The sequence below is a fragment of the Sciurus carolinensis genome, chromosome 2 (assembly GCF_902686445.1).
Source record: "Sciurus carolinensis chromosome 2, mSciCar1.2, whole genome shotgun sequence".
NCBI classification, from domain to species: Eukaryota; Metazoa; Chordata; class Mammalia; order Rodentia; family Sciuridae; genus Sciurus; species Sciurus carolinensis.
In genome coordinates this window covers 70,919,273-70,946,186 of record NC_062214.1, presented here as the reverse complement: position 1 = coordinate 70,946,186, position 26,914 = coordinate 70,919,273, and the positions used below count along the sequence as shown (strand labels likewise).

At 46.8% G+C, this 26,914-nt stretch overlaps 1 protein-coding gene across 4 annotated transcripts in view; it reads left to right on the top strand.

The window, feature by feature from the left end:
* Positions 1-26,280, top strand: part of Otud7a (OTU deubiquitinase 7A) — a 341,701-nt gene extending 315,421 nt beyond the window's left edge. For all 4 annotated transcript variants that reach the window (XM_047540192.1, XM_047540188.1, XM_047540189.1 and 1 more), the window contains 5 exons: positions 2,224-2,351; positions 4,211-4,360; positions 20,850-20,964; positions 21,121-21,205; positions 23,561-26,280. In XM_047540192.1, the coding sequence (XP_047396148.1) occupies positions 2,224-2,351; positions 4,211-4,360; positions 20,850-20,964; positions 21,121-21,205; positions 23,561-25,006 (1,924 nt within the window). In that variant the 3' untranslated portion in view covers positions 25,007-26,280. The remainder of the gene's footprint in view (positions 1-2,223; positions 2,352-4,210; positions 4,361-20,849; positions 20,965-21,120; positions 21,206-23,560) is intronic.
* Positions 26,281-26,914: the final 634 nt, after the last annotated feature.

Here is a 26,914-nt window from a genome sequence, read left to right as displayed (position 1 = left end):
TACTCATAGGAATACACACTAAACTTATCTAGAGTAATGGGGCATCAGGTTAGAGATTTATTTCCAAATAGTCCAAGGTAGGGGAGTTTTTGGAAGTTTACTATATGTACAACTTTTTGTGAGTTTTGGACTGCTACCAATTTTTTGAATTATTAAAATAAGGTAAATTGAATAAGAAAAAAAGAAAAAATACATAAGCATTTTTATATGAAAACTTCCCAGGTGAATATCATGCATTTCCTACGTGTTTAAGTCACTTTTCACTGTTTTGACCAAAAGACCTGACAAGAACAATTAGAAGAGAAAAAAATTATTTGGGGCTTACGGTTTCAGAGGTCTCAGTCCATAGACAGACAATTCCATTCCTTGGGGCAGAACATCATGGTGGAAAAGTGTGTTGGAAGAAAGCAGCTCAGGAAGCAGAGAAAGAGCTCTGTTCAACAAGGACAAAATATATATCCTGAAGACACACCCCCAGGAACCCACCTCCTCCAGCCACACCCTACCTGTCTACAGTTACCACATTAATCCCTACCAAAGGATTAATGTGCAAATTAGCTTAAATCTCCTATAGCCCAATCATTTCATCTCTAAACTTTCTTGCATTGTCCCACAAGCTTTTGGAGGACACCTAATATCAAAACCGCACAATGCTAGGAATCACAGCCTTTGTTCTGGAAATAACTGGAGCAGTTGGCTGAGAGGTAAGCACATGGTGCTGTTTCCTCAGGCCAGTGCCAACCTGTGCAATATCTGCAGCAGACTTCTTCCAGCCTCACCACCCATGGATACCCAAGTTCAAGAATGCCGAAGTCCTTTCCATAAAATGGCATAGTACTTGCATATTAACTTACATGTCCTTCCATATACTTTAAATTCTCCTTAGATTACTTGTAATACCTAAAACAAGGTATGCCTACACATCACTCCATTCACATGATTCACTCTAGTGCAAGTTTTTCCTTTAGGAACTTTCTTGAATATTTTGTTTACTTATTTTTTTATTGAGTATTGAATCCAGGGGCACTTTACCACTGAGCTGTATCTCCAGTTCTTTTTTGTTTTTGTTTTTGTTTTTTTTACTTTGAGATAGGGTCTCAATAAGTTGCTTAGGGCCTTGCTAAATTGCTGAGACTGGATCCTCCTGTCTCAGCCTTTAGAGTCACTGGGATTATAGGTGTGTGTCATTGCAGCTAGCTAGAATTTATTTTAAATATATTTTCAACCCTTGGATGCGGAATCCTCAGATGTAAAGAGTGACTATATTCTCAAATAAGCTTGCATTTGCTGGCCTTGACCCCACCTGCTCTAGTTTTCAGAGACCTTCCTCACTTACTTTGGGGCATCCCAAAGTGCTCAGCAGTAAATCCCAGAGCTCCCAAGTGATCTTTGCTGGGCACTGCCACCTGGCTGGCAGTGTGGGTATAGCTGACGCCCCATCTCATTATAAGCTCTCCTCTCTATGTGCTCTTCCCTTTGGGGATGGCCCTGTTGTTGAAGGATATCAAGGCTCTAGTCTTCTGCCCAAACATCTGAGAGTTTGAGTGAAAGCAGTTCTTGGCACCTGCTCTTTCCTTGAGCCTCATGCAGGAGCCAGGGGCATGAGCTAGAGAAGATCTGGGTAGCCAGGTTGCACATTCACAATGACTCTCTCCCACTCTCAGGGTTGAAATTCAGGCAGCCTTCTCACTGGACTCTTCCATCAGAGTTTTGCCTAGAAGGCTTTTCAGATCTTAGTAACAATGAACCTCACTAGTTCAGAGTTCGATGTTCCCTGAGTGTCCCTGGAGTCTCTGAGGCATGAAGTTTCAGCCTAAGCTTCTATATGTAGAAATGAACAGAAAAGGAGGCTCCATTTCCCAGCCCCCACTGCATCCTTGTTAAACACCAAAGAGAACAAGCTTCCCAATTGCCACAGGCTCTGGTGGGCTACTTGTACCTGCAGAGAAACTTCTCTTAACACTGGCTATCAGCCCTCACCTGCAGATTTTCTCTGATTTGTCTCCTGAGACCATACAACCCAAGGTAGGAGTGGGGAGCTGGGATTTGGGCATTTGTGGCCAGTGGAAGGTGTGGAAGGTGTCCTCAGATGGCATGGCTGGCCAGGACTCTGGAGATAGGATCCGAAGAGGGGATGGTCAGTCCCTACTGAGTCCCCTCCATTTTTTCCATCTTCCATCCCAATCTAGTCCAGTGACAAGCTCATTTGATTTTGTTCCCTAGTGTGGACAACTCTGAGGACCCTGTATATGAGAGCCTGGAGGAGTTCCACGTTTTTGTCTTAGCCCACATACTAAGAAGACCGATCGTCGTCGTGGCAGATACAATGCTGAGAGACTCAGGAGGAGAGGGTGAGTGTCTTAAGGAGATGTATTTCATCATGCCCCAGAAAGCCTCAGCATCCCTCTAGAAGAATAGACAGGCTTCTTCTTCTGTTCCTTATGTTCTTTCTGGGAATGTCTGGGCTCCCAGAAGACCACCAAGCCTCGTCCTGCATGAACAAAGATCACATTATTCCCTGCATTTCTTCTTCCTCCCTTGTGGCATCAGGCACAGTTCTTGCCCATCTGCCTTGCAAGTCAACAGCAGGCAGCCTTGAGAAATCTGGCCGTTGGACAGCTGGGAGCCCCCATCATGTGTCCAGAGCACAGCAGACAGCCTACACCCTCCAAAAGTCCCAGACCTTATCCCTGTGGGTGCTCAGCTACTTAAGTCCCCTCGGGCCCCTTCGCAGATTACACAGCTATTAAAGAGAAAAGAAAGGAAGATGGAAGTGTGAAGTCACCATGTTCCCTACTTTACAGATGAGGAAACTGTAGGCCAGAGAGGTTATGCAATGTCCCCACCCAAGTTCAGCCCAGGGAGGAAGTATTCTACCATATGTCCTCCCTCAAACCTGCAGCCTCCCAGAGTTGCTAGAGTCATGGCAGGGTGCCCCATGGATCCCACAGGGCCTGCCATACTCTCTGAAGAGGCGGGAAAGAGGAAGAGCCAGATGGTGGGATGAGTGACACCCTCCGGTCCCCCATGTATCCACCCTGACTCTCAGTCCCTACTCTAGTGGGTTTTCACTTTCTCTTCACTCCCACAACCATTATGAACATATTTACAGCTAGGGAATTCCAAACAGTGAGTAGCCCAGCAGCATGACCCTCCAGCCCCACTTAAATTTAAACCTGCACTTTAACAGTCTTCCAGAGAGTCCTACAAATTAGACTATGGTTCTTCATGATGGGTTACAAAGAATGTCCAGTATAGCCATGATTATTACATGGGCAGGCAGCCAGTAAGACACAGGGTCCTGCCTCATGTCACCACCTTCTCTGTGGGACCCAGGAACATGAGTCCTGCTGAGGGCTTCAGCTCTCAAGGGCAGTCCCAGTACTCCTATGGGGCCCTGCTGTGCAAGCCCAGGACCCAGCTCCTAGTACCCATAGACCCACTTTCATTCTTCCTTCAGCCTCTTACAGATGGATCCTCACCTCTTGCAGGATTCTACCTGGTACTGACCAAATATATAGACAGAGCAAGGGTGGGGAAGCATCCCAAGAAGTCAACAAAGATGGCACTGAAGGTGACTCTCCCTGCATTTTGCTCAAAGGAATGCCATGCATCTCTGACTGGGGCCAGATGCAAGTCTCTTTACAATCAAACTATAGATGCAGTTTTAGGGCATCTAATATTTCCAGAAGTGAGTTTGTTTGAGCAAGAGTTTTAGGTTTCCCTTCCCTCTATTTTATGACTAAGGAAACACAAGATTGTGTCTCATTGCCCAAGAATTAGGTCCTGTTTCTCATTTACTGGCTGACTTAAAGCTTAGTGCTGGAGCTCTCTGGTTGTTTCCTTCTGATTCAGCAGAAGAGGCTCTCAAAATAAGGAACAAACATACTTTCAAGATGTGTAGATATTGTTTAATATGCAAACATTTTAATGAACACTAAGAAAGGGAGACATACATCCAGTAAAAACAAAAACAAAAAAACATTGTTTTCCAGGTAGGCTGTAAGAGCATGTCATTGCTAACTATCTTGGCTTCATCCCTGACCACAGGGCTCTTGATCACCTGTGCAGTTCTCAGGGCAGCAAGCCATCCAGGAATGATAGCAGATCACCATAGAAACCCGGCAGCCCTAGCCCTCAGTATGTCTTTCCTCCGCTCCTGGTTCAGAATCTCCCACTCCTCAAGCCTCCCCGCTGTTTGTGTCTGCAGCCTTTGCACCCATCCCATTCGGAGGAATTTACCTGCCTTTGGAGGTCCCTCCCAACAGATGTCACTGCTCACCTCTGGTTTTAGCATACGATCAAGCGCATTTCTCAGCCCTCGTGTCCATGGAGCAGAGAGACCAGCAAAGAGAACAAGGTATGCCTAGCCCCTGAGAGACAGGGCACACAGGTGTTGGGTGAGGGCAAAGCCCTGGGAAGGGACAGTCTTGGTGGGCAGAAGAGATACAGGAGGTGGAATGTGGATAGCTCCTTTTAGAAGCACACCTGTGCACAGGCAGCACAGATGTTTTCTGCATAAAACTAGTGTGTGTGTGTGTGTAGATGTTTTCACCAAAAATAACAATGTTAAAGACAATGTTTCATTTAAAATGGAACAAATGAATAATTCCACCAGGCTTAAAAGGCCTTTACTAGTTGTTCCTTTTTCACATGTATGCATATGAATTTTTAATTTAAATTTTATTTTAACTGATATATAAAATCATAAAAATTATGCATTTATGGTGCACCATGTGATGTTTTGATGCATGTGTACACTGCATAATGCTCAAATCAGGGTAAGTATACCTCTCCAAACATTTTTTTCTCTCTCTTCAAACATTTATCAGTGCTTTATGTTGAAAGCTTTCAAAACCTTCTAGGTTTTTTGAAATATAGTATCCCTACTTTAAAGGAGTTTTTAAAAAATCACATCTAGGCCAATTATTGTTAATATACTATATACATATTTTATATAGCTATAATTCATCTTAGATGTAATTTAAAAAATAAAGTCCCTCTAAGGCAGGGTTTGGAAAACTATGGCCCACCACCTAGTTTTATAAATAAAATTTTGTTGGAACATGGACACATTCATTCATTGTCTGTAACTGCTTTGGCATTACTGCAGCAGAGTTGAGAGTAGCCACATAGTCTGGGTAGCCTGAAAGCCTAAAATATTTACTAACTACTGCTATAAAAGAAAAGTTTGCTCACCCCTGCTCTACAGTAAGCTTCTGAATCAAACGGTCGATGTTTCCCTCCATTACAGCCAAGTTTCCTGCAAGTAGGCATTTCAGTACTTTTGGGTTACTGGACTGTCCCACAGGCTGCACACTGTACAGTTACAGCCACCAGTCGTAAGCCCATGTGCGACTTCTTTCTGCTGATGCAATGTCTTTGCTAGGGAGCTTGGGGGATTTTGTTTAAAAAGTTTGCTGCTCTCTCATGTTAGCCATGATAGGTTTGTGATTAACTGAATAGAGAAGGGAATCTCTTCTTGTCACTCTATTTTTCACTATAGGCAGATTATCTCCTAGGAGACTGAAGAATAGGCAGTTTGGGCTACTTTCAGGGTCTCTGCCATTGGTATAGTCCCAAGAATCCCAAGAGACGTGTCCAGACCTCCCACAGGGCAGGAGGCTCAAGGTGTCCAATTCTGACCTTTAATAGTGAGTATGTAGCATGGGAAGTAAATACAGTGCTAAAATTGCTCCTATCAGGGCTTTCAAATGCTACCCCTTCCTGAAGATGGCTGGTGTGGAAGGGATGCACACAGATTGACAGAACTCTGCCTCCTTCAGCTCATCAATGTTTGCCTCTTACCCTGCTGGTCAGGAGTCAGGGAGTGAGGCGCTGTTCCCCTTCCCAACAGCTGATGGAGACCCAGAAAATCATACATTTGGTGCAGGTAGGGATTTAAGTCCCAGGAATGGAAAGGAGACAGAGGCTAGAACCAGCCATAATGGGAATATTATGTTGCTCTTTATTATTTACAGACCTCTCCATTCTGCCACAGACAGAAATATTGAATCACTAAAGCCTGGGAGAGCTTTTTGCTTTTTTTTGTTGTTGTCTCTCTGCTTTGTGTCCAGTGGTGCCTACACTCCTTCCTGATGTGTATTGGTTGTTTTTCATTTTTTTGTTTTTGGAGGTGGGGTCTCTCTATCTTGCCCAGATTGGTCTCAAACCCCTGGGCCCAAGTGATCCTACTGCCTCAGTCTCCCAGTAACTGAAACTACAGGTGGGCCACTGTGCCCAGCCTTCCCTGGGTTTTTAACTCTTCTCAGGACTTGCTGCAGCTCTTGCAAGGGGAGAGGGTCCTTCTCAGGATGTGTAACTCAGGCTGGGGGCTGGGCCTCCCTATGTAATGCCCTGGAGAGTTTCTGTGGTCAGAGAAGAATGATATCCCAGGGCTGACATCTCTTATGGCTGAGCAAGGGGTTCAGATATCCAGGTCCTCCTCACAGAGCCACTGAGCTATCTTTTAGGCCCTCTAGATTCTACTTTTGGGTGTTTCCACAGGGGATATTAAGGCATCCTTCAATGAAAGGACAACTGTGGAGGATGCTACTGCCCACCCCTTCTCAGGAGTGTTGCAGAGGTGTGGGTGGTTTTGCTTCGGAGGACCTGGTTTGTTTTATTCTGAAAATGGGTTCTGGCCCCAGTACACTATGCAAGTGGTCACAGTGGGGCCCCCAGGGCCCCCCTCAGCTGCAGATAGCCTGCTAACCACTGCTCTGAGTCATGGCTACCTCCATGGCCCATCACCCAGCACTGCACATTCACCCACCCAGTCCTCTCAACCCACAGAAGGGCAGATGTTGCTGTGTTGCCTTCCACATGAGCCTCTAGAGGCAGAGAACATACCCACAGGCTGGGTAGCTTCTGGGCAGTGCCAGGTCCTTGAGAGGTCAACAGTGCACTGCAGACTTGGAGCCTTTAAATTCAATAGCTCCCTCTTATCCTAGGGAGATACCTTCAAGACACCCTTCAGGGATGCCTGAAACCACAGATGGACTTCCTTCTGGGCCTATGACAGACTGCAAGGGATTGATGAATACCAGGTCCTAGCAATTCAGCCACTATTACTGTTGCACAGAGGTTGAGGGTGGTGGGGAGAAACAAAGAAGACATCAGAACCCCAACCAGCAAACAGACTCAGTCTCTCTTCATGGCCATTAGGATGTAAAGGAAGCAGTGCATAAAGCCACTGATATAAGCCCCCTAATGAAGATATGTCCAGAATAGCATTAGGCTACAAGGGGCTGAAACAAGAACAAGCTGTTGTTGCTTCTTTAACACAGTCACCAGAGGTAGGTGGTCCAGGACTGATGCAGAAACTCTATTCTCCAGAACTCAGGCCTCCAGCCTGAGGGAGACTTGATCCATTCTTATTTTGTGATCTCAGCCTCATTGTCATATGGTGAGTGCTACAGCTCCAGGCATTACATCCACATTTTAGAGTCAAATGCCTTCTCTTCCTAATTTTTTTGTCTTTTTATGTGGGAAGAAAGCCTCCCCACTCCAGGTACCCATAGCTGAACTCCCCACTTATAGTTTCCTGGCTGCAGAGCAAACTTGAGAAGTGAGGCCACTAGAGGAAGGAGGAAGCAAGCCAATTCTGAATTGGCATGAGAGACAGCTCTGAATTGGCAGGACCGTTCAGGCATTTCCATCTGGACAATCCTCTTTCTCTCACCAGCAATGACCACCTTGTCCAAGGAAAGTCAAAAGTGTAGAAATGAACTCTTTACCAACTGAACCCTTGTCTGGAAATAAACCATCACTGGTTGACAGGCTTTCAATCGGGATGAATGTACCAATTCCCCTCCAATACCATGGTGCCTAAGACTGTCAGTACTTTCTTCGGATGCAGAGAGATAAGCAGACTTGTCCCGCACTATACTCAATGCCCTTTGCATCTCAAGTGTCAAGAGTGGCGTGCACACCTGTGGCCCTAGCAGTGGCTCCAGACATGGCACCAGATAACTGACTCAGTGTTATATTCCTGTGCCTCCCACATCTAATGCCACCTCGTAGTTTCATATTCAGGCATCCTCTCTCTCCTTGAGCCCTGAGCCCCTGCCAGGAGCCTTCCAGGCAGCAGCAGAGCTCTTTACCATGACTTCTGAACTGAGAACCTGGCTGGCACAGGGCATTCTGCTCCCTCCATGCCTCTGTGCCATGTTCAGCTCTGCCCCAAACAGCCACCCCAGTCTTTGTTGAAACATGAGGCTTCTGGCAGACACTTGCCACCCCTCAAAGATGAGGTCCCCTGAAGTCACCATCCCCGCTGGCACTCTCATCCCAGAGGGTGGGCAACCATGGAAGAAGACAGTGGGAAAACAGTCTTCACTCATTCCTGGTCAGTCTTCTGGGTGCCAGTTAGACACCTTCAGCTGCCAGAAGTGGAAACTCAAATCCAAGTGGCCTTCATAGAAGGTGTGAGGGGAAACACCTATTTCCTGGGACAGATGGAAGTGTTCTTCTGGCAACCCTAGTAGTTCTCAGTTCCCAGAAGGCCTAGAAGAAAGTTATGGCCTGGGCCCCCTGACACCCCTGTCTCTCACTACCTGCCTTCCCCATCATCATCATCCACCAGACAAGACTCGGTGTTCAGGAGTAAGGAGGTTCCTGCTCACCTCACATGTGGCTGCCCATCAAGTGCCAGCCTGAGCCAGGGGCATTGAGCAAGGAGTGTGTGTAGTCACTGGAGATGATCCTCCCAACTAAGGTGTTGCTAGCAATTAGGAAATAGAGCTGATAATGCTGCCCAGAAGAGGTGGCATTTCACAGCCCAGATCCATGTAGGGAGCCCAACAGAGCCTCGCAGGCAGGGATGTGCACCTACTAGCCCCGGCTGTGGGGAGAGTCCCTGGGGTTCAGGACCAAGGAGGAACTGGCATGGTTCTGGGAGCTTAAGGATGAATGAGAAAGCATTGCTCAGTGGAGAAGGAAGGGATGGGTATCTCAAACGCATGGAACCCAAGGGTCCATTCAAAAGGCAGAACTTCAAATCTAATTATCCAGATATCTGTGAATCAATTTGTCATCTTAACTTTCTTGACCAATGGATGTGCATGCAGGTCCCTTCACAGCTTACTCAGTGGGTATGCTCTCTGACCCCTCAGTGGCCAAATCTGATCCTGGGACCCATTATACTTGATGGCAAATTACTTATTGAAGTCATATTCTGCAGATCCTAGTAGATCCAAGCCCCTACCAGATATTTGGAATGTGGCTAATCTCCATACCTACTCTCTAGGGAAAATGGGGGTGTCCCACTGGTGGCACAGCAGAGCAAAAGGCAGGACTCCCGGTCACATGAACGAGGGTTCTAGTGCCAGGTGCTCCAAGAGCAGGGTCTGGGTCTGAGGGATAACCAGCTGGTCCATGCTCAGCAGGACAGGTCATGAATGGACTGTAATACTCTAGAAATATCCTGCAGGGGCCTAGGAAGCACCTACCACCCCTGTGAAGTCAGAACCAAGGATATTCCTTCAAAACAAATTCACTGCAAATGTGTTATATGACAGGCACAATTCCAGGTTCTTGTGACTGCAACAGTTAAATGAGGTGAGAGGTGTGACAACTGATATGGTGAATGCCTGGGACTAGGTTCCTCCACTCCTAGGAAGGCCTCCTAGGATGTCCTGGCCTCATACCTGGGCCCAGCAAAGCCTCACCAGCTGACCTAGACTCTAGCAGAGACAGCTCAGATGTGGCCATTGTGAATTCGAGTGCCAGGTACCCCAAATTCAGGGAAGATGACTTGGAGACCTCTGGAAGGAGAGCCTGAGGGGGCAGTGATGGGGCTCTTTGTCCCCTGTTAGACCTTCACACCTGCAGCCCTCCCTCTGTGCCTTAAAGAACACTGAAGCCACAGTTATGCTGCAGTCCCCAGGATGGAGGAGGCATCCTTCAAAACGTGAGACCTCAGACCACAGTGGGGCTCAGGATCAAGCCTGTGGGAGTGAGCTGCAACGTCACTCAGCTTCTGAACCAAGTGGGAGGCAGGGAATGTGACACTCAGGAACATGGAGCCCCAGGACACTCACTGGTCACTACTGGACCTTGCACTGCTGTCCTGTAGCCCCAGTGGTGTCCTGCTCCCACACAAAGGGCACCTGTAGGAGGCATCCCTTGATTGAAACAAATAAGCACAGTAATCAGAAAGAGCAAGCAGCTTGTCCTTGCTTCTGAGGAATGACATTCTGGGAGCCTCAAAATGAGATAAAAAAAAGTAATCCAGGCTATAAGATGAGACCCCCCCCCATCCTCCTTTCACTTGATCCATCATCATGTCTCATCTGCATGTGCCTGAGATCCTGAAGGCTTAAAAACACATACAACTTTCTCTGAACTTCTCACCCAACTGCTCTCCCTGAAAGAACTTCTGAAAGAACCCACCTCCCTCTTAAATGACTCCTATTGCCACAGCCAGCTATTGTTGATACCACCACTGGCTCTCTTCAAATCCAAGAATTCTCTGTGTCCTGGGGCCAGGTGTGCATGTAGGGAGAAGGAAGGATTGGGGTAATAGGTTTGGGAGCTGGTGGGATAGGTCAGCTGCTGGCAAGATGAAAGGCAAAGCTTTGCCAATTCATTTTTTGATATGTTAAATGAAATTTAGGCATACTTTCCTGATAGCTTCCACAAATCATGGCCAACTGATTTCTCCAGGGAAGGATGTTAGTGCCTTGCCCTCCATGACATTATGGGTCCTGGTTCTTCAGCCTGTTGCAGGAAGCAGTATCCAGAGGCAATGCCCCAGGGGGCCTCCCTGTAGCCAAGTTCTCAAATGGCCCAGGAGCACTCTGAAAACTCAAATCCAGGCACTGTCTCAGAACCTTGCTCAGGGAAGTTCATTCTGGTCACTGAGAAAATGTGTGAGTTATGAAAATACAAAGTCAGCTTTCTGTCACTATGATAAAATCCCTGAGATAATTAACTTTTAAAGAGAAATGGTTTACTTGACTCACATTTTGTAGGTTCTAGTCCAAAACCAATTGGACCCATTTTGGGGGGTCTGTGATGTGAAGCTGCCATCATAGTGGAAGTGTGTGGCAGAGCAAAATCACTCACATCATAAGCCAGAGAGTGTAAAAAGAGAAAGGCCAGGGTCCCACAATCTTCTAAAGACCTAAGACCCCCAAAGACTTAAGACCTCCAACCAGGCCTTACCCTCACCTGTTTCACCACTTCTCAATAGCATCACCCTAAGACCAAATTTCTAACACATGGACCTTTGGAGGACACCTATCCAAACCATAGCACTAACATATAATAAAATAATCTGCACTTCAGTCTGTATGTGCTCCAGCACAACCATACCAAAGACTCAATGAAGAAGTCAGATCCCGTTATCTAAACGTGGCGTCTCCATGCACAGTAATGCCAGAGTTACACAACAAAGGAATACAGGTGTTCTGAGCTGTGGCCTCAGATACCCAGGAGGCTCTGCCATTGGTGGGAAGATTTTCCAAAATTACAACTAGCTCTTGATAAAGTTCTAAACAAGACAAGCACAGCCTTGCTCTGTCAACCTTTGACCTTCTGTGGATATAGAGTGTGCAGGTGCCCTTGATGTACCCGTGCTGACACTAAGCTGGATACATGGGGGCTCTGGCTAGGTCTGTACCCCATGTTCACACTAATATATTTTTTGGTGTTTCTGTTGCACAGGTGTGGTTCTAGGTCCTTTGCAGGGGTAACTATTTAATCCTTTCTGTTTATAATCCCCACTTTACAGAGGAAGAAAGTGAGGAATGAGGAAGCATCCCCAGGGAATAATCACAGTCATGAAGTGTTGTTAAGACAAGTTGGTAGGGTGGATGGTGGAGCTTTCAAAAGGGACACTTGGCCAAAGAGGATGGTGATGGGGGAGCATGCAAGAGGAGGTTCAGGAAATAGGATCCCAAGTTGAAGCTTGCTTTAATAAAATAGCATCTCCCCTCTGGTAAAATGCAGAAATCTTCATGGTTGGAGAAGGTAGGGGCAGAGCAGGTTTTGCTCCATGGCAGGCATAATTTTTTTTTAAAAGACAAGATATTAGGTAACTGTTGAAATAGTGGTTCCTCCTAAGTGCAAACAGCCTGTCAGCCACTGGGGCCTATCCAGGGTCACATAGAGATCAAGGAACCTGAATCATTTCCAAGGTGCCTTCCCTCAGAAGCCCTGTTCAGTGAGCCCAGAGAGGGTACCCTGGCAGCCCTTAAAGAACCCACCAGTTAGAGAGGATAGGGGAGAGACCATGATGAACAAGGAGCCATCAGACAGCTCCAGACTGCCAGGATGGAGGCTTGCAGAGATAACACCGTGGTTTACTGTTCACTGATTGGAACAGAGACTCAAGACAACCAACATGTGATATTTGGGGGGAAAAAAGTCTTTGCAAAGAGCAGCTTGCAACCCTGTCTCCTGACACTTAGAAACAATGTACTAAAAACATTTATAAAATGAGCCAGGGAGCCAACAGAATCATTCTACATAGCAGACCATCTGTATTTGATGTGTAACTTATAGTTAAATCAAATACTAATCTGTGTTTTAGTATTCCCTAGACAAATGGATTTCATATCTTTTTTGCTCTGTTTTGTTTTTGAGGTACTGGGGCTGGAACCCCGGGCCTCAGACATGTGAGGCAAGTGCTCTACCACTGAGCTACATACCCAGTCATGATTATAACATCTTATTTCCAATGTATTTGACAACATCCTATACTTTGTCCTACAGGACTAGTTTATAATAAATAGAACCAATCTCTTTTTAGTAGGAAGTTGTCTTTATATATTATGAATATTATTAAAAATTCCACTTAAATAATTTTTATAACATAACTTTGTTAATACAGTGCTCTAAAAACAAAGTGGCTTTTATTCTTTATCACATGCCCATCAAATTGACCCATCTGTATACTTATCTGGAAACAATAATGAAGGAAATACAGTATCACCTATGAAGGGACATTATGGTGAGAATGAGATGAGTTTGTAATGGAAAAAAGGCTTAAAAAAACAGGAAGTGCCTAAAAAATGTGAATTACCTTTATTTTCTTGGTGGTTGGCCTTCCTTCTCTTCAGCTAGCATCTAAGTTTGCCACTTGCCAGGAAAGGTAAGGGTCAGCATAGGAGGATAAAATGCAGCTTTCCCTGCCCTTGTGAGCTGCAGCCAGACTCATTGGGCAGCTTTCCTCTGCTGCTCCTCTTAGGAGCTGCAAAGCATGAGCCCCCAAGGAGTGAACTTTGCAAAGACCCCTCGCTATCAGGTAAGAGGAAGAGGAGCTAGGATGGGGGCATCCAGATCTGTGCATCTCAGGGCTGTCTCCTTTGACATGATTGGATTTTTTTTCTTTTTCTTTCTTTCTTTTCTCTTTTTATTGGTTGATATGACTGATTATTTACCCAAGAACATTGCAAAAGGCCAGGAGATATCTAAGAGATGTGGGCAGGACTAATGGCTATGAAGCTGCTCTAGCTTTAGCTTACAGAGGGGTGCAGGTCTAAAGAGCTGAATAGTGCTGATTAGATACAAAAGACACCTTTATCCACCAGACATCTGCCCATTGCTGCATGCCCCACCCCAAGGATCATTGGCTCGGGAGCTCAAAGCACAGGTGCACAGGGATACCAGCTACAGTCAACTTTGGAAAGAACTGGCTAAGGGTCTTTAACTGGTGCCTGAAGATTTGAAGAGAGGTGAACACAGGGGTTTGCCCATATGCCAGCCTCCTGCATGAGTCCTGTCCCTGCCCCCTCCTGAGCTACACAGCAGGCACAGACACCCAGCTCCCTTCACCCAGCCTCCCAAAGTGTCCCTGCCCACAGAAGAAGTGCCATCCCAGGAACACCAGCTACCATCTCCACCACCCCCATTCCTGAATCAGCTTTCACCCTGATCTCTGAGTGATGTGCCAGTCTGTCATTGCTTCGGACTCCTAGACACCTGTATGTTACCAATGCGTAGTGCCGGAGTGAGAGCATGCTCTCCACCAAAGCCTCCTTGGGCGGAGAGAAAGGTAGCAGGGTGGGCTGCCTATCCTGCTTGCTGGAGAAAGACAGCCAGGACTCACTGCCCTGAATAGAGAATGAGTTTCTCAGTCTACTGTGTGTCACCTGGTGCTGCTTTCTGAGAATTCTTCTCATTGTCAGTGTTTCCCAGGACCACATCTGATGCGTGTACTGAGAACACCCACTGGAGGATGAGGAAATCACCACCCACATTTGGCATGCGACCAGGAGCTTAGAGATAGTCTTAGGAGCTGATTTGCTCCCTGAGCTCCCTGAGCTCACCCTACCACTGAGCTAAAAATATCTTCAGCAGTACAGTTCTCCTAATTCTGTTCTGTGCATCAATTTAAGTGACTACAACAAGATGCCATAGACTGCATGGCTTACATAAACAACAGAACTAAATTTCTCACAGTTCTGAAGGCTGGAAGTACAAGATCAAGGTGCTGGTAGATTGGTGCTGATAGATCTGGTGAGGGCTCACTTCCTAATCTGTAGACAGCCACCTTCTCACTGTGTCCTTGTATGGCGGAGAGCTAGAGAGCTCTTGCGTTTCTTGTTAAAAGGCACCAATTCCATCATGCACTCAACCTGCATGACCTAATCACCTCCCAAAGGTTCCATTGCCTAATATCATCACATGGTGAACACATGGGGATTGGCCAGAAAATGAATTTGAAGGGACTCCAGTATTCAATCTACAGCAAGTTTATTCCATAGACTGATAAATGAGCCAAAGATCTACGTATAAACTTTAATTTGTATCTGCCATTTGTGGCCTTGACACTCTGCCCTTACTGGTTTCTTCTTCTGTCAATTGCAGAGAGAAAAGTGGTGAAGTCTCCCTCTGTGCTGCATTTGTCTATTTCTTCTTTGTTTTGCTAGCACAGTAGTACCTCCCTTACCCCTGGTTTTGTTTTCATGGTTTTCAGTTACCAGTGCTGAGCTAAGATCTGAAATATTAAATGGGAAATTTCAGAAATGAACAGAGAGACCACATTCACATGAATTCTATTATAGTGTGCTATTATTCTATTTTATTGTTGTTAATCTCGTACTGTGCCAATTTATAAGCTAAACTTTATCGTAGGTACATTTTTATAAGGGGAAAATGTAGTATCCATGTGATTCACTACTATCCCCAGTTTTAGGCATACACAGTGGGTCTGGAAATGTAGATAAAGGAGGGCTAGTGTGTTTGTTTCATGTACTTTTTTTTTTAAGTATTTTTAGTTGTAGATGGACACAATTCCTTTATTTATTTGTTTTTATGTGGTGCTGAGGATCAAACCCAGTGCCTCGCATGTGCTAGATAAGCACGCTACCACTGAGCTACAACCCCAGTCCTGCTTCATGTACTTTGAAGCAATGTTCAGAGCACACATACATATAGAGTTGTTATGTCTTTTTGAGAATTGACCCCTTTATCATTATGTAATGTTCTCCTTCTCCCTTGGTAACAGTCATAGTTCTGGAATGTATTTTGTCTGATATTAGTATGGCTCTCTCTAGTTCTCTTTTCATTGGTGAATATCTTTAAGCTATCTATGCTTATATTTATAGTGGGGTTCTTATAAATAGTATATACTTGGGTTTTGTTTTTTTTTAAATCTAATCTGACAATTTTAAAATTTTGTCTTTTTTATATCAAGGATTGAATTTAGGGGTGCTTAACCTCTGATGCATACCCCTAATCCTTTTTTATTTATTTATTTATTTATTTTTGACAGGGTCTCACTAAATTGCTTAGGGCTTCACTAAGTTGCTGAGGCTGGCATTAAATTTGTGATCCTCCTGCCTCAGCCTCCTAAAATCCTGGGATTACAGAAGTATAGATGTATGCCTCTACACCTAGCCAAATTTATCTTTTAATTGATAGTTTTGGCAATTTGCATTTGACTGCATGAATTATATGGATGGATTAAAATTCACCATCCTGTTAACTTTTTTTTATTTGTCCAATCTGTTCTTTGTTCTATTTCTCTTTTACTATCTTATTTTGGATTGATTGAACTATTTAATTCCATTTATCCCCTTCACTGACCTGTTATTATACTCTAGTTTTAATTATTAGGAGTTTTCCTAGATTTTACAATGAACACCTTCAATTAATGATATTATATTTGCAAGTAATATCTCTATTTCCCGTGTTGTGTAAAGCTGTTACAACAGCATATTCTCAATCCCTCATCCCCCAAACCTTTGTGCTGTTATCATTTTATTTTTCCATCAACTATGAACATGTGATACAGCACTACTTGTTTACTTTAGATAGTTGCTTATCTCAGAGCTATTAAATGAAAGGAAAAAATCCACATTCATTTATTCCATTCCAATACTCTTAATTATGTAAATCCAAGTTTGCACCGGTACCATATTGCTTCTGCCTGAAATTTTTTTTTATATTTCCTCTAGTGCAGGTCTATAGGCAATGGATTAGTTCATTTTTGTTTGAGAAAGCTTTTATGTATCCTTTGTTTCAGAGATATTTTTGCTGTGTATAAAAATCCTAGATTAACAGTGTTTTTTCTTTCAGACCTTTAAGATACCACTCCATTATCTTCTGCTTTCCCCGTTTTATTGCAAAGAATCTGTTGTAATTATTCTCTTTGTTTCTCTGCATTTAGTGTATCTTTTTCTTTACCAGTCTTAAACATTTTCTATTTTGGTTTCCAAAAGTTTTATACATAGGAATGTTTTTATTGTTGTTATTTTTCTTGCTTGGTGTTCCCCTAGCTTCTTAGATCTAAGGAGGGTTTACTTGTTAGTTTTGGAAAAATCTCAGCCGTTTTTTCTTTAAATATTTCCACTGTCTTGTTCTCTCTGGCTTTTTCTGGGAATACATTTAAACAGATCTTGTGCTGTTTGTTATTGTCTCACAGTTCTTAGATGTTCTGTCCTGTTAACCAGTCCCCTGTTTTCTCTTGGTATTCCAGTTTGGGTAATGTCAGCTGACCTATCCTGAGGTTCAGATTCTTTCTCAGTTCTGTAAAGTCAACCAATCAGCTCCTTAAAGCCATTCTTAACCTGTGTTATTGTGTGTGTGTTTTCATTTCTAATAATTCCCTTTATTCTTTCTTAGAGATTCCATCTCTTTGCTAAAATTAACCATCAAATTCTCAGTATTCTCACTATGTCTCTAACTTACCAGTTATTTAAAATTCCAACCCGATAGTTTCAACATATATGTCTCCTTTGAGTCTTATACTGTCAATTGCTTTGTTTCTTGCTAATGTGGATATTTATTTTTATTCCTCATAGTTTTATTGTTGAAAGAGTCATTTTAATAGGACAGTAAAGACTGAGATAAATCACTTTTATTCCTGAAAATAGGCATGCCTTTGCTTTTGTTTGGTCTTTAGTGTTCAGGTTTGGATCAGTTCAGTCAGAAGAGCTAGGGGAGTTCACTCCCTACTGGGGACAGGGACAGTATCTAAGACAGATATGCTTGATCAGAACAGAACATTATTCTCAGTGCACCTGGATTTTGTGACCCTACCCTCTGTAATTTAAGCTTTCACTCCTTAGTAGAGATAGGAGCCAAAGTTCTGTAAAGGACACTTTCATAGAATTCACACCAGTCTTTTTTGTGAGCACCAGGTTAAGTCCTGTGGAGAGGAGCCTATAAGTACATGTATATTTCCTTCATACCTCCACCCTCCCAGGGTCTGTATGACTTCAGTGGACTGTACTCTTCTTTTATCATTTTAGCCATTTTCACTGAATTCTTCTTATTGGGATCTAGCTGAGTCAGCCTGTCTTAAGCTCACATTCATCCTTGAAGGCTGTCTTTTCCTTAGATTTTTAGTTCGTTGGATCTCCTATGACTTCAGCTCTCCAGTGTATTAAAGACAAGCTGTGCATCTTTAGTTTGTCTGACTTAGCACTGTAATGGTGGGACAGCTTTTCATGTCTCAAACAGAATTATCCATTCTTTTCTGGAAAATAAGTACTCAAATATGTCCATGCTAATTTGAGATGGTGCCTATGTGTCTCCAGGCTAAAAGACAGGACAGAAGTCTTTTCAAATAATTGGGCTGGGGATGTAGCTCAGTTGTAGGACATTTGGTTAGTGTGTGTGAAGCCCTGGGTTCTACCCCCAGCACTGGGGGGAAAAAAAAAAATTAAAATGTCCAGGTTTATTTGGAAAGCATTTGCTATTCTTAACATTTGCCACTAGGGGGCAACTGGCCACATGACTACACCTCTCATTAGGTAAGGCCTGGTTTCCAAAAGGGAAATTTCAGTGTGCACACTGAAAGGCAGAGGCATGCAAAACGATTGGAGGGCGTGTTTTTTGAGGCCTCCCTGAGTTCTCAGGACCCTGCAGCCCCAACCCATTCCTCGGACCACAGCTTACCTCCTGCAAAGATTAGATAACTTCTCTTTATCCCCTGGTTGTCTTCAATTATGAGCAGGCATATCCCCAGCACCTCACTTAGGACCTAACCTTTGCCCCACCAATATCTGAGAGGCTGCCTGGATCCTTCTATGTGGGCAGGAAGTAACACCTTCGGGTATATTCCAACTGTCTCCTCAGTAGTGGGCAGGCCAGGGAATTGGTTCCAGTCGAGCTCTGAGGACAGGAATTCCCTATAATAGAAAGGTAAGGGCCACAGGTATATAGAGTTGTCCTGGATTAGATGGTTTATCTGAAAAAAAAAAAAACCAAAATCATAGTGCATGACACAATGGAAGTTGGGTTCTTGTGCAAAGAAACTAAATGTGTTCTGATTGGCAGGCTGTTCTTTAAGTAAGAAGTTAGGAGTCCACTGCTGCCATCATGTAGTGCCACCATCTTCCATAGGGAGCATGGATGAAGACGTGGAGAGGAGGGGAGCCACACACACACTCCTAGCCATTTTCCCCAGCACTTCCTATGCTGTTTTACTCTCAGCCCATGGGTATAGATAGGCACCTGTTCCCCCACCAAATGCTGGGGAACTGGGAACTGAAGAATGTAGTCATGACTGGATGGGTATTTCCAATGGCCACTCTACGCTCAGGAAAGGAGAGGACAACCAGACCTGAAATGCCCAAGTTGTACCCACAGGAACTGCTTCTAACACATTATTGTCTGGAACAATATTTCCCCAAATTGCCTGATTTCAAGAACCATGGGGATGTTTATTTAAAATGTAGTTCTTGAATTCTCTTCCCAAACTGGCCATCTGTGCCTGAGGACCTGGAACTCCAGGAAGCCATGCTGCTCTAGTCAGTCTGGAAAACAGTATTGATAGAGAGAGCCTCTGTCACCCCCAGCCCCATGGGTGGGAAGACCAGGCCAAGCCCTCTCTGTTTGTGTGGTGACTCATGGGACCATGGGACAGGCTTCTGGGCATCGCCCAAAGGAGGCCTATTTCTGAGCCAGCCCTTCAGTCCTCTCTGGGTGTGTCCACCCAGCTCAGTCCTGGGAAGGGCAACCACATCAAGATAGAATACAGCAGACTGCAGCAGAGGCAGGCTGAGCAGCCCTTGATCTCCCAGACCAGACATTGCACTGCCCAATCCCCAGCCAAATTAAATGAAAACCCCTGAACTGGTTCTTGGTCAGCAAACCTGCATTTCCCTTATTTGGGGTGGGGATGGGGGAAGGAAGGAGAGAATATTTGTGCTCATTTTCTCTTTAGCAGCACTAGTGGGCAGCATTGAGTCACATGTTCCAATTTTGTAACAGAAAAGCTACTATTCACAGTGCTCCGTCTTAGATTTTATGCATTTATTTGCCTTTTTGCTCTTGCCATGGCACCCTTAGCATGAATCATGGACTCTGGCAAAAGAACAAAGCAGATGGCCAGAGGCCCTGGGCTGGATTTCTCTGCTATGACTCCCAGGAGTAGGGCCTGCAGGAGAGCTAAGTGGAGCCTCCACAAGAGGCAGCTGCCACTCGCTTAGAATACAGAATTGGGAAAGCTGTCTCCCCACTCCTTCCTCATCCATGACAATACCCTTAGGTCACTGCCTATATCATTAGGGTTCCACTGGATCTGGATCGCACAGCAGCTCAGGATCTCCTAGCAGATCCCAAATATACCTATAAACATCACCCCTTCACCTAGCCCTCCTGGTTTTCCATGTCTGGAGCTCTTTAGTCAAGATGGTTTAGGATGAATCAACCCCTCTGAAAAATGATAAACCAATTGGTCTTTACTACAGTCCCCCTGTGTGACTTCCTCAAAAGGCTCCCCCCTCTACCCCCACCCCCAAAGGCTTCACCATCACTGCCTTCTGTTGGTTAGCCTTCCTTCCCAGACTCATTACCACCTGACATTTTGAGGTTGTTAACCTGCTTATCTGTGTCCCACATGGGTGAGTTCCCTATGAGCAGGGCCCAGTGGATCCATGAGACTCAGGTACTGATACAGACTTGCTGCATAATATCACAAATGAGCAGAGGTCAGCATATGTTTGCTCTCTCCTAATTTGCTTGCTCTGCTCATCTGTAGTATGAGATAAAGGTGGGGAGCGGACTACCTGCAAAGTGTCCTTACACAGAATACCTCACCTGCCTGGTCCTTCCTCAGAAATAACAAGCAGAAATCTGATTTTTCCCACCCTAATGCTTAATGGTATATCTGCCATTTGATAAACCCAAGGAGACCCAGAGTCCAAAAGATACCTCCAATTGTTCTTCCGTGCACATAATATGAAAGTTTTAACACTATCAGTTTTGAAACCTGTGGTCTTAACGATCCTGCTGGCATGATGTTCTGTGTGTACCTCCATTGGGTTCACTTATAACAAGGACACCTGGCCCTGGAATTCCTTTTGCCCTCCCTGGGTATTGCTGGGGGCTTTCAGCCTCCTGGCCCACCAGTGGACTGCCTGGCACCCAATCTCTCTCTTCTGTTCCAGCTGTGATCCCCCTGACAGATTCTGAGCACAAGCTCCTGCCCCTGCACTTCGCAGTGGACCCAGGAAAGGACTGGGAATGGGGGAAAGACGACAATGATAACGCTCGGCTAGCCCAGTAAGACCCTCCCCTGTCCCTAACCTCCTTGGCACCCCACATGGAGGGCCAAGTTCAGCATGGGGCTGAACTGCCCCTGTACCTCTTAGCTTGGGGGTGGGAGGGTGGGTGCACGGTTGAGCCAGCTGTGTTCACTCAGTGTTCTTGCCTTGTCAGCCTCATCCTGTCGCTAGAAGCCAAGCTGAACCTTCTGCACAGCTACATGAATGTGACATGGATCCGGATCCCCTCAGAGACCCGGGTGAGCCTCGTGTACTCCAGGACTCAAACTGGTGAAGAGACCGTGGCTGCTCTGCATTGGCCTGACCAGAAGGCATTCTTCCAAAAGCTCCCAAAAGCTCACCCCCACCCTGCCCAGCTACCCACATCCCGCCTCACTGGCCCTGCCCCCAGCTCCCTCTGTCCCAGCTGTGCTTGGCCAAAGCCACCCTGGTTCTGTCTCCATGCAGCTCCTATTGGACCCGGGTATATGTATATATGTGTAGGTGGATGTAAGTGTGCAGGCAAACGTGTGCTCTGATTAGGGGATTTTTGTCCCCTTATTTTCTACTGGAGAGGTATAAATACACCCACTCAGAAAACAAACTGTAGGCAAGTCACAACACAAAACTATCTCTGTTGAGATCAGAACATGATGTGCTGCAGGGGAGTGGAATTAATTATAAACTGTGTGTGGGTCCTTGGAAAAGCCAGGGAACCGAGAGTGCGAGTCCTCAACACACCCTCTTCCCCCTCCTCTTCTCTGGAGGCAGCACATCAAACTGGCAGTGGTGAGAGGGACCCACCCTCAAAGCTGCCAGTGCGAGGGTTTGCCACCCCTGCTTGCAGATACTGAGATTCATGTTAAGTATCTGACTGAATTTTTTTTTAATCTCAGTAGGGAACTCCCAGGGAAAGGGATTTTTTAAAAAATATATCTTGCAAATATCTTGTCTCCCCTAGACATCAGTTTACTTAGGCATCAGTTGGGGCTCATACGTAATGCAAAAGGAGTGGGATGAGGAATGTAGACCGGCAGAGTCAGTACCCGCGGTGCTGGGCACAGCGCAGTGCTCTCACAATTCCTTACTTCATAGGGCTCCCCCAGGCAGCTACTGATACTCCATTCTACTAATGGCACAAGTGACAACCAGTTGGTGGCAGTCTGAGTCCTGCCTCTGAAATGCCTGGAGGATGCCAGTGTTGCTGCAGATGTTCTTCAGCACCCATGTTCTGGGTGCTGCAGCAAGATCCAGAATCTAGATCCAGAATCAGGACACACTCCAGTTGGACACAGCTCTGCCCTGCAATGAGCAGGACCCTTGGATAGGCTTTGGTGACCTACATATCAAATGTAGAGTTCTCAGCAGAAAACTTGTGATGGCCCTTCCAGCCCCAGGGCATGACAGCCTACATTCCTCCTTGTACCCCCCACAGGCTGTCCTGGTTCCAAGCACACCTCCCTTTCCTGGTTCTAGCCCCTGAGCTTCCACACTTTAGTATCTCTGGAAAACTGGCTTGAGACCTGGGAAGTTGTAAGGCCAGTTCTTCCAGTCCTTGCTTCTGAGAGACCTGACCACAGGACAGTGACCCCTCTCTTGAACCTACTTAGGGGGAAGGGACAAAACCTAAGTGGGGAGCAATGAGCCTTTTCTCAGGCTCCTCCCCTGGATGCCAGGAAGCCTGTTGAGGCATGTGCCAGTTCTTGCCACACCCAGCTGTTGGCATGAGGGATCTTGCCCTTCCATTGACACTGGGTCAGAATTCTCTCTCCTCACCTAGGGAGGTCCCACTGCAAAGTAGCAGTAAGAACTCCATGTCCTCCACCCTCCTCCAAGCTCTTTCCCAGGCTCCCCATCTGCCCCAAAGATTGGTCTTAACCATGTTCCCACAGTGAGTGTCATCCAAGGTGTTCACAGAGATGTTCCTTCCCTAGCGTTCCCCCACCCGACTCTACACCCCCATAGAAGGCCTTTTCTGGGAACTGGGAACATCTTCTCTGCTAAGCCCAGACCTATTTCAGAATCCTTCTCAAATTAGTATTCCACATTTCCAAACTGGGAAAGGAACCCCTAAAGTGATTTGTCATCACTGAATCAAGGGAGTGTTTTTCCAAGATGCAAAGACAGGTTCTTAGAGCAAGACAGTCTGGCTAAGGATAGAAAGCCAGAGTCTGGGCCTGTTAACTCTAATGTGCTGAGATTCTAGAGCTTCAAGCCAGGCAGGTTATATGTATCCTGCCTGCTTTTGCCCCTCCCCCCACCCAACTCAAGATTCTAGACTACCAGGTCCCTGAATTCAGAATGTGGGCAGTCCAGCCTCCCTGGCCAGATGACATCCTCAGATGAGAGGCCCCTACCATAGCCTTCTGCAAACACCTGTCTTTTCATTATTGCAGAAGACCAAGGCCCACTCCTATGGGCTCCTTTCCCTTAAGCACACTCCATCCCACTCTTGTAGCACCCGAGTGGTAGTCGGGACTGGACTGAAGCGTCAGAGCCCCAGCCTCAGCAACACACGGCCAAGCAACACATGAATGGGCACGGTCTGTGAACTGTAAGTGAGGACAGCTCTTCTCCAACCACCTTCCTTCCCTGCTTTCCTTTTCTGCCCATAGGCTCCCCTGGCACAGCCGGAGTCCCCAACGGCATCAGCTGGGGAAGACGTGCAGTCCTTGGCAGATTCCCTTGACTCAGATCGCGACTCTGTGTGCAGCAATTCAAACAGCAATAATGGCAAGAACGGCAAGGATAAAGACAAGGAGAAGCAGCGCAAAGAGAAGGACAAGACCCGCGCGGACTCCGTGGCCAACAAGTTGGGCAGCTTCAGCAAGACGCTGGGCATCAAGCTGAAGAAAAACATGGGTGGCCTGGGAGGCCTAGTGCACGGCAAGATGGGCCGTGCCAACTCCGCCAATGGCAAGAATGGCGACACGGCTGAGCGCACCAAGGAAAAGAAGGCCAAATCTCGCAAGGGCAGTAAAGAGGAATCCGGTGCATCAGCGAGCACATCGCCGTCGGAGAAGACCACACCGTCACCCACGGACAAAGCGTCCGGCTCTTCGCCCGCTGAAAAGGGAGGTGGGCCAAGGGGCGACGCCTGGAAGTATAGCACGGACGTTAAGCTGAGCCTCAACATTCTGCGCGCTGCCATGCAGGGCGAGCGCAAGTTTATCTTCGCTGGCCTACTGCTCACCAGCCACCGGCACCAGTTCCACGAGGAGATGATTGGCTACTACCTGACCAGCGCCCAGGAGCGTTTCAGCGCCGAGCAGGAGCAGAGGCGCCGCGATGCCGCCTCCACCGCCGCCGCCGCTGCCACCTCCACAACCAAACGGCCGCCGCGCAGGCCAGAGGCCGAGGGCACTCCGGGAACTGAGCGTGCCTCTCCAGGCCCCTCGGCCGGGCAGCCCACGCAGCTGGTGCTTAAGCTCAAAGAGCGCCCAAGTCCGGGGTCCGCGGCGGGCTCGCGCGCAGCGCGGGTGGCAGCGGGAGGTGCGGCCTCTCCTAGCAGCGGCGGCGCCCGGCGTTCAGGCGCCAGCGCACAGACCCCCGGGCGCAGCCCACCGGCGCCAGCGCGCCAGAGCATCATCCATGTGCAGGCGGCAGGCGCCCGGGAAGAGGCGTGCGTGCCGACCGTAGGCGTGCTGCGACCGTGCGCCACGTACCCGCAGCAGAACCGCTCGCTGTCTTCGCAGAGCTATAGCCCTGCGAGGGCCGCTGCCCTGCGTACGGTCAATACAGTTGAATCGCTGGCGCGCGCTGTGCCGGGCACCCTCCCGGGCGTCGCGGGAGCCACGGCGGCGACCGAGCACAAGTCGCAGACCTATACTAACGGCTTTGGCGCCGCACGCGACGGCCTGGAGTTTGCCGACGCAGACGCGCCAACCACGCGCTCAAGCTCGAACGGTGAGTGCGGTCGCGGCGGCCCCGGGCCGGTGCAGCGGCGCTGCCAGCGCGAGAACTGCGCATTTTATGGGCGTGCCGAGACAGAGCACTACTGCTCATACTGCTACCGCGAGGAGCTGCGGCGGCGGCGCGAAGCGCGCGGGGCACGGCCCTGAGCGCATGGCGCACGGGCGGCGAGGTTTCCCCCGAAAGGATTTCTTTTCCATTCTGTCGGTGTCTTTTTTACATGCTCTGGTCAACCGAAAGGCCGGCGCCTCCTCTGTCAGTGCCGTGTACGTGTTTGGTCAAACGTTCCTAATGGTGCCTGAACCTACACTGACGCCACTCAGGTAGTAGACGGATAGGAAACAAGTCATACTGTTGGAAGTGGGTGTGCTAGCCTAGCATCTGCCTCGTACCTGTGGAAACTCAATAGCCATTGCAAGAGTATTTTTGTTCCTCTATAAGAGAAATAAAGAAATTCGCAGCCCTTTGTTTTTAGAAGGGAGTGTTTTACATGCTTTTTTTCCCTTTCATCTTTTTCCTAATCTAGCGACTGACCTCTTCCAGGTAGCGGTCACTTGCGTGCCGTTGGTAGCCCCCAGGGTTTAGAAGCAAATGCGCTGTCCCGGAATGGGGTGGAGGCTCCTCTGCGGCTCCCACCTGCTTTCCATCCCACCCAGATTCTTGGAGAGAGCAGGTGCCTTTCCACCTGCTAACGCTGTAGTGGTCACTGTTGGCCCTTTAGGAATACACGGCTCCATTTCATAAGCAAAACCTCCTCCCACAACCCTCGTCTCGAGCTACATTCACACTGCCATCCAAGCCGCGGGGGACTGTAGAGTGGGCACCAGAAAACCTACCTCGCAGGGCATGGTGAGGTGTAGTTATCTATCCTGGTGCCGGGCAGCTCAGGTGACGGGAGCTTTCCAAAGACACCTTGGGTTCAAAAAACAAGGTTCTGAACTCACAAGTTGAATTAGCCTACATGAGAGCAAACATGGCAGCCTGCTCACATTTCTCCTTGGAAGACACTTCCACAGTGGACTGTCACTGGAGGGCCCCATATAAGGTGATAGCATTTCTGTGCCCCAGAAGAGAGACAAATAATTGACCCCTTTGGTTACTGTGTAAGCCCTCACTAGGCTGCTTTGAAACCCGGCTTGGCCCTCTTTCCAAAGGGAAGGGGCTGAAGGATGCCGGGAAGGAAGGAAACCCACCCCGCACCTCACTCGCATCTGTCTGGTTCATCCAGGTATTTGGGGCTCACTGTGACTGGGGCCCATCCACAGGGCAGGAATGGCCCTGCCTCTGGCTTCCTAACACATTGAGGGAAGAGCCCGATATCCGAGCCGTCTTTTTTGGTGCCTCCTACATTTCTTGAGGAAATTAAAAAAAAAAAAAAAAAAAAAAATGTGTCCTTAGCTACCCTGTTCTGAGCAGCAATATGCAGCCTCTTCCAAGATTACCTCTGGAGACCACCATTCTTGGCCAAGGACACTGAGGAGCTAAACCTGCCTCACTAAGAAATGAGCTTGTTTCCAGGAAATAAGGATAAGATGGGCAAAATCCTCACTAACAAAATAGTACTTCCAAACCTGTGAGAACTTTAGAATAGTCTCTGATAATCCTAAGAAAGAAAGGAGAAAGCGCCTGGCTTCCAGTCAGCTTATCCTCGAAAATACAGGAAGCGGGGTGGGGGGGGGTCATCTCTTCATTGGGGCCAGCTTCTCCTGAAAGGATGCTTTTTCCCTGTGACATAAGGAGCAGCAAAAGCAAAAAATAAATAAATAAATAAATAAATAAATAAAGATTTTTTTTAAAAGGTGGGGAGGGAATTTTTTTACTTGTTAAAAAATTATAATAAAATAACTGAGTATATCTCTTGTGAGTAATTCCTTTTTGTTTTTAATTATCCCACGACCTGTAGAGTTTTCAGTAATTTATTGAAGTTTTGCAGAAGTGGTTCCTTAGATCAAATTATTTATTAAATAGAATCTTCAAGACTTTTTTCAAAGTTTACTTTTCATGCTGAAGAAAATACTTTCAACATGTGACAATTACTAGCGTCCACCTCCCTAATA